The sequence below is a fragment of the Pelophylax lessonae genome (assembly GCF_965119305.1).
Source record: "Pelophylax lessonae genome assembly, chromosome: 1".
In the NCBI taxonomy this organism is placed as follows: Eukaryota; Metazoa; Chordata; class Amphibia; order Anura; family Ranidae; genus Pelophylax; species Pelophylax lessonae.
Genome location: NC_138768.1, coordinates 483,449,008 through 483,462,352, shown reverse-complemented (window position 1 = coordinate 483,462,352; position 13,345 = coordinate 483,449,008). Strand labels below are relative to the sequence as shown.

Genomic DNA, 13,345 nt, shown 5'->3' with positions numbered 1-13,345 from the left:
AGCCTTTCTTACCTTGGCCATGTCTCTGAGTATTGCACACCTTGTGCTTTTGGGCACTCCAGTGATGTTGCAGCTCTGAAATATGGCCAAACTGGTGGCAAGTGGCATCTTGGCAGCTGCACGCTTGACTTTTCTCAGTTCATGGATTTGTGCGAGTACAGAAGTTCCGCATGGAGTCCATTCACACAGTAGTGGCGTCCCTACATCAGGGGGATTTCTTCTCGCTTCTATCGACATCAAGGACACCTACCTAGACATTCTAATATGTGCCGGTCACCAGTGCTTCCTCCATTTTGCTGTAGACTGGGAGAATTAACAGTGTGTGGCGTTGACCTTGGTCTCGCCTCTGCTCCTCGGGTCCTCAAAGTGTTGACCCCGGTGCTGGCATTGTTTGAGTGAGTGGGGGATAGTGTTACTGGGGTACCTGGACTATCTTCTGCGAGCGGAGTCTCCCACTGCTCTGATGGTCAACTGGAGGAAGGGAGTTCGGTTGGATTCTGAACTTTCAGGAGTCTGCTTTGGTTCTGTCCTCAAAAACGTGACTATCTGGGTTTGACTCGGGACTCGCCCTCAGCCGGAGTGTTTCTTCCTCTGGAAAATCTCCAGACATTGCAGGAGGCAATTTGGCTCCTGTTGTTCAGCAGACAGTCATTCCCCGGGCTTGGTCTGATGGTGTCCACCCTCGAGGCAGTCAGTTTACACAGTTCCACACAAGATCTCTGAGAGAGAGATTCTGGTAAAAAGGGACAGGATCCACGGTCTCTAGAGGTGGCTTTGTTCTCCGGCACTTCGACAGGGAAAATCCTTTCTCCCCCCTGTACTGGACGGTTGACACCACAGGTGCCAGCCTATCCGAGTGGGAAGACGTCCTCGGGCTCAGAGGGTCCAGACTCTGTCAGAGTCCAGACTGCCAATTAATGTACTGAAACTCCAGCTATCAGACTTTGTCTGGCTCATTGGACAATTTGTCTCCAGGGGTGTACAGTACGAATTCATTCGGACAATGACACCGCCGAGGTCTATATCAATCACCAAGGGGGCACAAGAAGTGTCCTGGCGGCTCGGTAAGTAGCCGGCATTCTAAGGTGGGTGGACTGATTCGAGTCTCAAACTTCTGCCACGACTCCTGTGCAGGATCCAGGTAGAAGGGATTCCGGTCATTCTAGTGGCTCCAGACTGGCCTCACCGGTCTTGGTACGCCGATCTGGTACAGCTGGTCGCCAGTGCTCCTCGGGGACTTCCCCTCAGGGAAGATCTGCAGTCCCAAGGAAGATCTTCAGTCCCAAGGACCAATCTCCCATCCTGCTTTACAGTCGCTGGCTTTGATGGCTTGGATGTTGAACGCCAGGTGCTGAAGGATGGAGGTTTGTGTGAGTCTTTGATTCCAACACTGTTAAAAGCTAGGAAATCTACTTCTAGGAAGATCTACCATTGTACGTGGTATGAGTCTCTCTGGGTTCATCTTCGTTCCTTCTCTGTGGATTGAATCTTAACCTTCCTTCAACAGGGGGTTGAACAGAAATTGGCCTCGAGTACTATCAAGGGCCAGATATCGGTTTTTGGCGTTTTTTTTACAACAACCTTTGGCCACACACTCCCTGGTGCGTACCTTTTCTTCAGGGTGTCCGACATTTGATTCCTTCAGTGCAGGCTTCGTTGCCACCCTGGAATCTTAATGTGGTGCTTTCTGGTCTACAGAAGCCTCCCTTTAAAAATATTTGGTAGTTTTCTCTACTTCGCTGCTCCAGAAGGTGGCCTTCTTTGGTGGCTATCACCTCTGCACGCAGGGTGTCGGAACTGACGGTGTTATCCTGTCGTTTCACTAGGATGAGGTGGTGCCTTGCCTCTGTCCGTCATTCCTTCCTAAGGTAGTCTGTCTTTTGAATGAAGACATTGTATGGGCTCCCCTGTGTCCCAGGCCTAAACATCCGAAAAAAATTGCTTTGCATGCCTTGGATGTGGTTTGGCAATTGGGGTGTACGGAGTCTTTTAGGAAATCAGGCTCTATTTGTGCTCATGGACGGACCTCACAAAGGGTTCTTTTGCGACCATTTCCAAATAGTTCAGACGGTGGTTCATGGCTTTCCCTGTCAAACCGCACTCTTACTAGGGCGCTTAGTGTCTCCTGGGCTTTCCGTCATCCAGCGTCAGTGACGCATGTTTGCAAAGCGGGCACCTAGTTGTCGGTGCACACTTTTACACAGTTTTTTTTAAAGTGGATGTGATGGCATCTGCGGATGCTTCTTTTGGCCGCAAGGTTTTGCTGTCTGCTGTTTAGAGGACCTGGTCCTCTTTGAGGGTGTATTGTTTTTATTCAGGTGAGCTCCAGTTGTTTATGGTTGAGCTCCATGTTACCTGGTTGGCTGTGGTTAGCCTTGGGAAATTTTTTCTGCTGTTTCCAACCCCTCATGTTTGACACTGGCTTGGGACTTGCCAATGGAAGAATCAGGAGATGTGTCCGTCAATGAACGAAAGAAGAAATGGGATTTTTGACTTACCATAAAATCCATTTCTCTGATCTTCATTGAGGGACGCAGCACCCACCCCTCGGTGGAGTTGGCTTTCTTCTGACACTGCTTGTAACAAAACTGAGTCCCTTTAGCTGAGAGTGGGTGTAAACCCCCCTGGGACTGCCCATAGTCGAGCTTTTTCCTGCCTTGTGTCCTACTGCTGTAGGGGACAGTAGAACAATGGTTAAGAAGAATCAGGAGCTGTCTGTCAATGAACGTCAGAAAAAAGGATTTTACGGCAAGTCAACAATCCCATTATTTTTATCCATAATCCCATGCAGATAAATCACATTCTTATCTGAAATGCATCCATGTTTTTTTCCTTGGCGTGTGTAACCTTCATTTCTAAAACCTCTTTCCAGGTTTCTAATAAAACTGTTAAAATGTAGCGCTTTACACATACATGTATTGTATGAAATCATTAAGTCTAGTCCTATAAATATATTGAGTCATTTTTTTAATTATTTCTAGATAATTTACTATGATTCTATTATACAGCTGCATATACAGTATATCAGCACATTATTAGCTGAAAAATTAGCAACTACTTGCACATAGTATCTAGCACTGCAGAAAAGAATAACATATTTTTAGTTACAACAGAGTCATTACAATATACACTATATTAACAAAAGTATTAGGACCCCTGCCTTTACTTGCACATGAACATTAATGGCATTAGTCCAGTCTTAGTCCATAGGGTTCAATATTGAGTTGGCCCACCCTTTGCAGCTATAACAGCTTATCTTCTGGGAAGGCTGTCCACAAGGTTTAGGGTTGTGTCTATGGGAATGTTTGACCATTCTTGCAGAAACGCATTTGTGAGGTCAGGCACTGATGTTGGAGAGAAGGCCTAGCAGCTCGCAGTCTGTGCTCCAGTTCATCCCAAAGGAGTTCTATCAGGTTAAGGACTCAGGCCAGTAAAGTTTCTCCACCCCATACTCACTCATCCATGTCTTTATGGACCTTGCTATAAGACTGGGATGCCATTAAAGTTCATGTGCCTGTAAAGGCAGACATCCCAATACTTTTGCTAATATAGTGTATGTGTGTAAAAATATTCTGTCGCCTAGTGAGAGTGCTGAGCATTGCAACCAATCATCCCAATGTGCAGTTTAGTACGTCCCCTGAAATGTTTTTGTTTTTTCATTTGCTTTTGTTTCTTGGAATGCTGTCTGACTCAGTGATGGAGGTCTTCGTTTTGGAGAAATGGAACGCGACTGTCAAATAGCCCATGGTGCTGCACAGTTTCTTCGTGAAAGACTGTTTGAAGCTTCTGACCCCTACCAAGTACATGTTTGTAATTTATGTGGATTAATGGCAATTGCAAACACCAGAACCCACACCTATGAATGCAGAGGATGTCGAAACAAAACACAAGTAAGTTATCAATAGATCTTCATTTATGTCAATTTTGTGGTAAAGGAGAGAATATGGTCAAAACTTGTTTGGTCATGCTTCTCGGGTGGGACACAGGAATGCACTTTTTCATTGTTCTGAGAGACTGAGCCAGCCACTCTCGCTGCCTCACTTGCTCCTGTGAGCACTGTAGGGGCAGAGCCAGGCCCGGACTGGGACAAAAAATAAAAAATAGGCCCGGGCATTTTGGACTGAGCAGCCCGCGAGGGGGGGGGGCGCGTTCGTCAAGATGGTTGATGACAGGATTTAATGTTCCAGGATGTGTGGATTCGATTACGGTACCTTTTTTAGTTTAATCTGACAGACTGGGTCCAATTACATCAGAGCTGCCATATGATGCTGCTTTTTTTGTCTTCCTTTAGATCCGGTTTTGATGGTTGAGTCCTAAAAATAGTATGAAGCAGCACAAGATGAGGGTTACTCTAATCAAGGGGTAGACGACCTTTTTGGGCACAGTGTGCCGAAAAATGTTTTCAAAGAAATTGGGAGTGCCAGATACATAAAAAAACAACTGTTAACTTCATATAAAGTAACCGTTTGAAAAACGAGTGAGCTTTGCACCTTCACAAATCAGATCAGCCCCAATTCCTGCACCTTCACGCCTCGGATCACCCCAATTCCTGCACCTTCACGCCTCAGATCACCCCAATTCCTGCACTATCACACCTCAGATCACCCCAATTCCTGCACCTTCACGCCTCAGATCACCCCAATTCCTGCACCTTTACGCCTCAGATCACCCCAATTCCTGCACCTTCACGCCTCAGATCACCCCAATTCCTGCATTATCACACCTCAGATCACCCCAATTCCTGCATTATCACACCTCAGATCACCCCAATTCCTGCACTATCAAACATCAGTCCCAATTCCTGCACTATCACACCTCAGATCACCCCAATTCCTGCACCTTTACGCCTCAGATCACCCCAATTCCTGCACCTTCACGCCTCAGATCACCCCAATTCCTGCATTATCACACCTCAGATCACCCCAATTCCTGCATTATCACACCTCAGATCACCCCAATTCCTGCACTATCACACCTCAGATCAGTCCCAATTCCTGCACTATCACACCTCAGATCACCTGGCAGGCTGGCACTGGCAGCAAATATTTTATTCAAATCAGGATTTCTTCTGCAAATAGGCTGGCATCAGAGTCAAATACCAAAACCAATGTCATCATGACACGTGATCAAACAATGAGGAAAAATAAGGATTTCTTCTGCAAATAGCCTGGCAGTGACATCATCAGATCAGACAATTAACAAAACCAATCTCATCAGACACATGATCAAAAAATTAGAAAAAAAAACAAGGTTTTCTTCTGCAAATAGGCTGGCAGTGGCATCAGATCAGACAATTAACAAAAACCAATCTCATCAGACACATGACATGACCAATTCAAATCAGGATTTCTTCTGCAAATAGGCTGGCACTGGCAGCAACAATTGTATTCAAATCAGGATTTCTTCTGCAAATAGGCTGACCTGGCACTGGCAGGCATAGTACTAGACTAGTACTATGCCTGGCTGCCAGTGCCAGGCCAGCCTATTTGCAAAAGAATTCCTGATTTGAATTAAATTGTTAGTGCCAGCCTATTTGCAGAAGAAATCCTGATTTCTTTGAATAAAATTGTTGCTGCCAGTGCCAGCCCAGCCTATCTGCAAAAGAAATCCCTAAGTAGAAGTCACTCCTCTCTCCAGTCCTCCACTTACCTTGGGTGTGCTGTGCTGTGCGTTGTGGCTGCAGAGTGTTCCTGCTGGACATAGTACAGGAGATGGTCAGAGACTGCAAACATGATACAAGAGATGGTCAAAGACTACGGACCTGATACAAGAGATGGTCAGAGACTGAGGACATGATGCAGGAGATGGTCAGACACTGAGGACCTGATACAGGAGATGGTCAGAGACTGAGGACATGATACAGGAGATGGTCAGAGACTGAGGACATGATGCAGGAGATGGTCAGAGACTGAGGACATAATACAGGAGATGGTCAGAGACTGAGGACATGATACAGGAGATGGTCAGAGACTGAGGACATGATACAGGAGATGGTCAGAGACTGAGGACATGATACAGGAGATGGTCAGAGACTGAGGACATGATACAGGAAATGGTCAGAGACTGCAGACATAGTACAGGAGATGGTCAATAGACTGCAGACATAGTACAGGAGATGGACAAGAGACTGCAGACATAGTACAGGAGATGGTCAATAGACTGCAGACATAGTACAGGAGATGGTCAATAGACTGCAGACATAGTACAGGAGATGGTCAATAGACTGCAGACATAGTACAGGAGATGGTCAAGAGACTGCAGACATAGTACAGGAGATGGTCAAGAGACTGCAGACATAGTACAGGAGATGGTCAAGAGACTGCAGACATAGTACAGGAGATGGTCAAGAGACTGCAGACATAGTACAGGAGATGGTCAAGAGACTGCAGACATAGTACAGGAGATGGTCAAGAGACTGCAGACATGATAGGACACTAGGGGGGGCGGAGAGCACTGGAGGAGCTGAAGGGCAGGGGAGGGGACTGGAGAAAATTAAGGGGGGGGTTGGAAAGCATTGCAGGGGGGGTTGGAAGGCGCAGAGTGGGGATAGCACTGGGGGGGTGGTCAGGGAAAACCAGGGGGATGGAGAGCATGGGGGGGAACTGGAGAGCACTGGGGGGGGACTGGAAATCACTTAAGGGGGAGCCAGGGAGCACAGGGGGGCGGAGAGCACTGGGGGAGCCAGAGAGCATAGGGGCAGATGAAAAGCACTGTGGGGACTTGAAGAGCACGGGGGGGGCTAAAGAGCACTGGGGGGAGGGTTAAGAGCACTGGGGGGGGTTAGGAGCACTGGGGGAGGGGGGCTAAGATCACGGGGGGGGGGGCAGTAAAAGAAGTTGTATAGGAGGGGGATGAAACGGCTGCATATAGAGAAATTGATATTTCCAAATTTCTCCTGCAGCCGCAGAATGCCTGCAGAGAGGAGATTCAGGCATCCATCCAGCAGCAGCAGGAGGAATAGGTTAACATCAAAAATCCTCTATATGCAGGCTGCAGCCGCCCCATCCATCTCCCTCCTATTCAGCAGTCACACACGGCCGGGGCTGCACAGCACTGTCTGCAGGCACTTACCTTCTCTTCTCTCCCCGCCGCCCCCCGCGAGCAGCCCGGAGTCGGACTGAAGGAGCTGCCATCTGCAGGCTGCAGATGCTTGAGAGAGATGCCATCCGATGCTGGCAGGGCTGGGCTGGCCGGTGCCAGGTAGGACGCCGGCGGGAACTAAAGTAACACACACTGTTGAGACTACTTGACTTCGGTCTCTGCGGCCAATCAGCCTTCTGCTCAGGGGGGTGTGACTCACACTGCCCCTGAGCAGAAGGCTGATTGGCCGCGGAGCCGGTGTAGCTGGCAACTGGCAAGTACATCGGCCGATGGCCGCAGTGAGGGAACTTCTACTGTGGATGACTTGCGGCGCCGCGGCCCACCGGGAAAATGCCCGGTCTGCCCTATGGCCAGTCCGGGCCGGGGCAGAACACAGAGCGGACCCAAGAACTGAGTGATCAGCTGTTACGTTATTGTTTAGTTCTCGGGCTTGGAAACAAAGGGAGACCGCTGCAGCCATATAGGTGAGCGTGTTTTGTTTTTTTTGTTTTTTCTTTCCCAAACTTCTCCTTTTTAAATGCCATTTCTCCAAATTTTCTCAAATTTTCTAGACATTTTTTTGTGTAAAATAAAAGTGCTATTTATAAAGTAGAGCATGCAACTCTCACTGTAATAAATGTAAACTGTATTTTACTACTTGAGTGATACTAGTCTGTATATATGCAGTAACATTTATTACCAGGCCATTTGTAGTGCTTTGATAATTTGACTGACAGTTACTAATTCATGCAATACTGTAATCAAATTTTATATAATATTTTTAAGACAAACCTTTCTTTGGGTGTTATTTGCCACTATATATTACTATAAAAAGGAAAAAAAAACTGTCTGTGCACATTTACTTTTCATCTCTCTACCTTTAAAAAAAATATATTGTATATATATTCCCGCAATCGTCGGTGGTCAATCCCACTTGATATCACAGATGACAGTCATTCATGGGTACACTGGCTGTCTGAGTGTTTTTTTCCCTTTTTAAAATACAGCTGTTTGAACACATGCACCAGGAAGATGCACCTTCAATGAATGTTTGGGGACTGATGCATTCAATGATATATAAAAATGGTTAATCAGCACTGACCAATATAAGAAATCTTATGACCCCAATTAGTTGCATAATAGCCAGATATGGGGACCGATGGCTGCTAACAAAGTGCATTCACCTAATACCAAGATATTCCAAGTATAAGGTATGTAGCGCCAAAGGATAAATACAATAAATTCAAGCAAAGTGAATATCAAATGACATAAAATATATGTGAATAAATGAATATAAATATGTATCACAATACAAGTACAGGTGCAAGTGCTCTTAAATTCTGTGATAATGAAATGATCCAGGTGATAAACTAATTTCTCTGTCGCTCATTGACAGACGCAGTCCTCTTGATTAATAACACATTGGGTTATACTGCCCTCTACAGGAGTAGGACACTAGACGGAAGGAAAACGTTCTGGCCACACCTTAGGGGCAGTCCCAGAGGGTATATCCTCTCTCTGCTACAGGAAGTCAGTTTTTTTCTGTCTAGTTAGGAGTAAGGACCTAAGTTCCTTGCTGGGATCTTGGTCCTGGCAAGATTTTTTAGAAAACTTTTTTTTCTCTTACGTCCTCCGACAGTCGCCGCCTCTTCATATTCGTCACATATGGGGTATTAGACTTTGCTCCGAAGGAGTAGCTAGGCAACAGAATATGTTAACAATAAAGCTTTAACATATCCCACCCTCAAGGGGTGGTCCCCTCAGTCAATACCCTCCTACTTCCTGCAACCATATCTCAGTTTTAATGTCTAGCTTGTCAGGAGTGGCTGGCTCTCTCTGTGCTGGGACTTTTTGTCCCAGACTCTTTCTTCTTTTTAATATTTTGTTTGAGTTTTTTCTCTACCTTTACTTAGCTGTTATTTTTATCAGCATTAGTTAGTTCTTCGGACGAAGAGGATCATGCGGACTGGGTCTCGGGCTGATCCCCCTGATCGCAGGTCGTGGGTCAGTGGCTTCCCAGTCTGCCATCGAGCGTTCAGCCAGGTAACGCTCCTGGCACAGTGAACGACCCATCCCTGTTCGGTGCAGGGATGATTGGTGAGGTGGCTACCTCACCGGACGCTGTGCGGTTTCTTAACCGCCGTTGTGTGCGTCTTGAATTGCGACTCTCCCTGCCTCATGTGCAGCGGCTTGTTCGCCTGTGCGGGTTCCCCACGCCATGTGAGGTAAGTGTATCTATGTGGGGACCTGTCTGTCTGGGGGGGGTCTCAGTCTGGGACTGTGTAACCTGCCTTTAATCACACTGCTTGTCTCCCTATCTCTCGGCTGCATGCTGTGGGCTGCAAGGGGGGGGGGGGAGCTGTGTGACACTGTGTGTGTCAGGCTGGGCAGTGTGAGTAGCTGTGTGCTGTGGGGCATGTTTTTATGGCATGTTGGGGCATATACAGCGATCGCTGCGGCGATCTAACATGTATCCATATAATGGGATAAAATTGTGTGTGTTTTTATGCACTATGGAGCGGCGATTTCGGCGCCAAACGACGCCATTTTACCGGCGCCCGCTCCGGCCGCATGGTTTACATGCACGGCGGCCATTTTCTTGTAGCCTCCATAGGCTTACATAGAGCGCCCTGGCAGCATCACTTCCTCTTTCCTGGAACACCGATCGAGGCAGCAGCAGCAGCGGGGTCTCCTCAGGTTTTATCCTTCTATTCCTGTTTGCCATTGCCTGTATTCAGTCTGTATATTCCCTGTGGGGGTCTCATTGTGCCTGAGTGTGGTGCGGTGGGCTGCGCTTGCCGCGCTTGCTGAAAGGGGGCAGTTAACCCTTGGTTGTCTGGCATACAGGGGCAATGGATTCTCAGGAGGGCAAGTTTCCCACAGTACTGGTGGAAAGCCAGGGGACCGCTGTTTCCCCCCCAGGGGGGGATTTAGCCACTATTGTGGCTGGCCTTGCTGCCCAGGTGCAAATGCTGGTGGCTGCTCAATCTGCTAAACGGCCCAGAGTTGCCCTGTCCTCTGATTCTGAGGGTGAAGGTGATGGGGCTGTTCTGACAGGGACCCCCTTATCGGGGTCCCGCTCCTCTCTTGATCTAGTGGGGTCTGAGGTGGAGGCTGAAGTTGAGGGGGTCGATAATTCTCCCCCTGGCTCGCCTGAAGAGCTTGCAATCATGGATGAGTTGATTGCTTCCATTAAGCAAACGCTGCGTTTGCAGGACGAAGTGTGTCCCCCCGCTGCCTTGGCGGCTTATGGGACGCAGAGAAAACGCAGGACGCCGCAGGTTTTTCCCTGCAATGCTGATTTTCAGCGCGCTGTTAAAGATCAATGGCGCGATCTGCGCAAACCTTTTGCGGTACCAAGTAAATTCAAGCTGCGTTATCCTTTCTCGCCTGCCACTGATGAACGGTGGTGTGTGCCTCCGCCAGTGGATCATGCAATTGCGGTTTTGAACAAAGCCACTGCGATTCCTGCAGAGGGTTCCCCTGTTTTCCGTGATGCCACGGATAGGAGACTGGAGTCTCTTGCCCGTCATACTTATTCTGTTACGGGTTCTATGCTTAAGGCTCTGTTTGCTTCTCTCATGGCGGCCCAGGCGATCGCAAGTTGGACGCAGATGCTTAGGCGCGTCCTAGTGGCCGATTCGGCCTCGGCGGCGACCCTGGATATGGTGGATCAGATCCACCAGGGTGTCATGTATCTGTGTGATGCGGACCTGGACCTGATTCCGTTGGCTGCACGTGTGCACAGCGTGGCGGTGTTGTCTCGCCGCCTGGTTTGGTTGAAATGTTGGTCGGTGGACCAATCTTCACGTAAAACCTTAGCCAATCTGCCTTATGATGGGTCTCGCCTTTTTGGGGAGTCCCTGGATGTGTTGATTAAGGGGATCACCGGGGGTAAGAGCACTCTCTTGCCCCATTTCCCCAAGGCTAAGGGGGCTTCTGGGAAGAAGCATGCACCTTTTCGGCCCCCTCAAGGGTCCTTTCGTGCCTTTCGGCCGCACTACAAGGGCAAACCGTTCAAAGGCCAAGGCTCTCAGAAGAAGCCCTGGTCTGGGAAACAGAAGTCCGGCCAATCCGGACCTGCGGCCCATAACAGTTCGGCCTGAAGGGGCGCCCTCACCCAGTTTTGGGGTGGGGGGACGCTTGCTCGGTTTTCTTCAGCCCTGGTTGGCCCGTGTGCGGGACAGATGGGTTCTGGAAATCGTTCGATCTGGTTACAAGATCGAGTTTCTCTCTCGGCCGGAGAGCAGATTTTTTCCCTCAAATCTTCAATTGTCTCCAGAGCGCCTGCGGGATCTGCACCTGGCGGTGCGGGACCTGAGGGCTCAGGGAGTGGTGGTTCCGGTGCCTCATCGGGACAGATTTCGGGGGTTTTATTCCAATCTGTTCACCGTGCCCAGGAAGGAGGGCAAGGTTCGTCCGATTCTGGACTTGAAGGCTCTGAACCGCTCTGTGCGGGTTCGCAAGTTCCGCATGGAATCCCTGCGCTCGGTGGTGGCTGCCCTCGTTCCGGGGGAATTCATGGCCTCCATCGATTTGAAGGATGCGTACCTTCACATCCCCATATTCGAGGGTCATCAGAGATACCTTCGATTTGCCATTGCGGAGGATCACTACCAGTTCGTGGCGTTGCCCTTTGGTCTCGCCTCGGCTCCGCGGGTCTTCACCAAGGTGCTTGCACCGGTTCTGGCATTATTGAGGGCCCAGGGCATTTCTGTCCTGGGGTATCTGGACGACATTCTGGTTCGGTCTGCGACCAGACAGGGTCTGGAGGAGGACCTGTCTGTCACAATGCAAACTCTGCAGGAGTTTGGTTGGACGATAAATGTTCCAAAGTCGACACTGAGTCCGTCGGTTCGTCTCCCCTATCTGGGAATGATACTGGACTCGGTGCAGGCGAAGGTCTTCCTGCCGGAAGACAAACTCAGGACTCTTCAGGAGGAAGTCAGGTCCCTCAGGGACGTTCCACACTCGTCTCTGCGGGCGTGTATGAGATGTCTGGGATTGATGGTCTCGGCCTTCGAGGCGATTCCTTTCGCTCAGTTTCACACGCGGGGTCTCCAGGCGGAGATCCTGTCCAAGTGGGATGGGCGACCTCAATCTCTGGATCTTCAGATCTCGTTGAGTCATCGCACCAGGGAAAACCTTCTGTGGTGGCTCCAGTCCCCGTTGGTGTCCGGGGGCAAGTCGTTTCGTCCGATCTCGTGGACGATAATCACCACGGATGCCAGCCTGTCGGGCTGGGGTGGTGTTCTGGGCGTTCTGTCCGCCCAGGGGACCTGGTCGGAGGGGGAGTCTTCCCTCCCGATCAACATTCTGGAATTGCGTGCGATAAGGCTCTGTCTTCATCGCTGGACGGACCGGCTGCAGGGCTGCCCGGTTCGGGTGCAGACGGACAATGCCACGGCGGTGGCCTACATCAACCACCAAGGGGGCACCAGGAGTGCCCGAGCTGCTCGAGAAGTGGCCGACATTCTGTCGTGGGCCGAGACTCATGTCCCGGCGATAACGGCGGTTCACATTCCGGGAGTGGAGAACTGGCAGGCGGACTATCTGAGTCGCCAGACCCTGGATCAGGGGGGATGGTCTCTCCATCCGGCTGTCTTCCAGATGTTGTGCGCGAAGTGGGGTCTTCCAGATGTGGACCTGTTCGCGTCTCGCCTCAACTACAAGGTGAAGAGGTTCGTGGCAAGGACGCGCGACCCTCGGGCAGACGCGTCGGACGCGTTAGTGGCCCCGTGGCATCAGTACAGGCTGATGTACGCTTTTCCACCGATTCAGTTGCTGTCCAGGTTCCTTCGCAGGTTACACTCGGAACGCAGCACGGTGCTTCTTGTGGCACCGGACTGGCCTCGCCGGACCTGGTACGCAGACCTCGTGAATCTGGCGGTCGACGCCCCCTGGCGTCTGCCTCTTCGAGACGATCTACTGTCTCAAGGCCCGATTTACCATCCTGCTTTACAGTCGCTGGCTTTAACGGCCTGGCTGTTGAGACCGAGGTCCTGAAGGAGAAGGGTCTCTCTCCGGAGGTTGTTCATACCTTGATCAACGCGAGGAAGTCTTCCTCGGGAAAGGTTTATTACCGTACTTGGAAGGCCTATTTTGCCTGGTGTGAGTCCAGGGGGTTTTCACCCCGCACGTACTCGGTTTCCCGTGTGCTGTCTTTCCTTCAGACGGGTGTCGATCAGCGTTTGGCGCTGGCCACGATAAAGGGTCAGGTGTCTGCGCTGGCCGTTCTGTTTCAACGTCCCGTGGCTTCCAACTC

General features: G+C 49.9%; 1 protein-coding gene across 2 annotated transcripts in view; it reads left to right on the top strand.

The window, feature by feature from the left end:
• The window catches only part of POLR2B (RNA polymerase II subunit B), an 837,536-nt gene that overhangs the window by 806,348 nt on the left and 17,843 nt on the right, over positions 1–13,345 (top strand). For both annotated transcript variants that reach the window (XM_082254374.1, XM_082254373.1), the window contains one exon: positions 3,695–3,890. In XM_082254374.1, the coding sequence (XP_082110500.1) occupies positions 3,695–3,890 (196 nt within the window). The remainder of the gene's footprint in view (positions 1–3,694; positions 3,891–13,345) is intronic.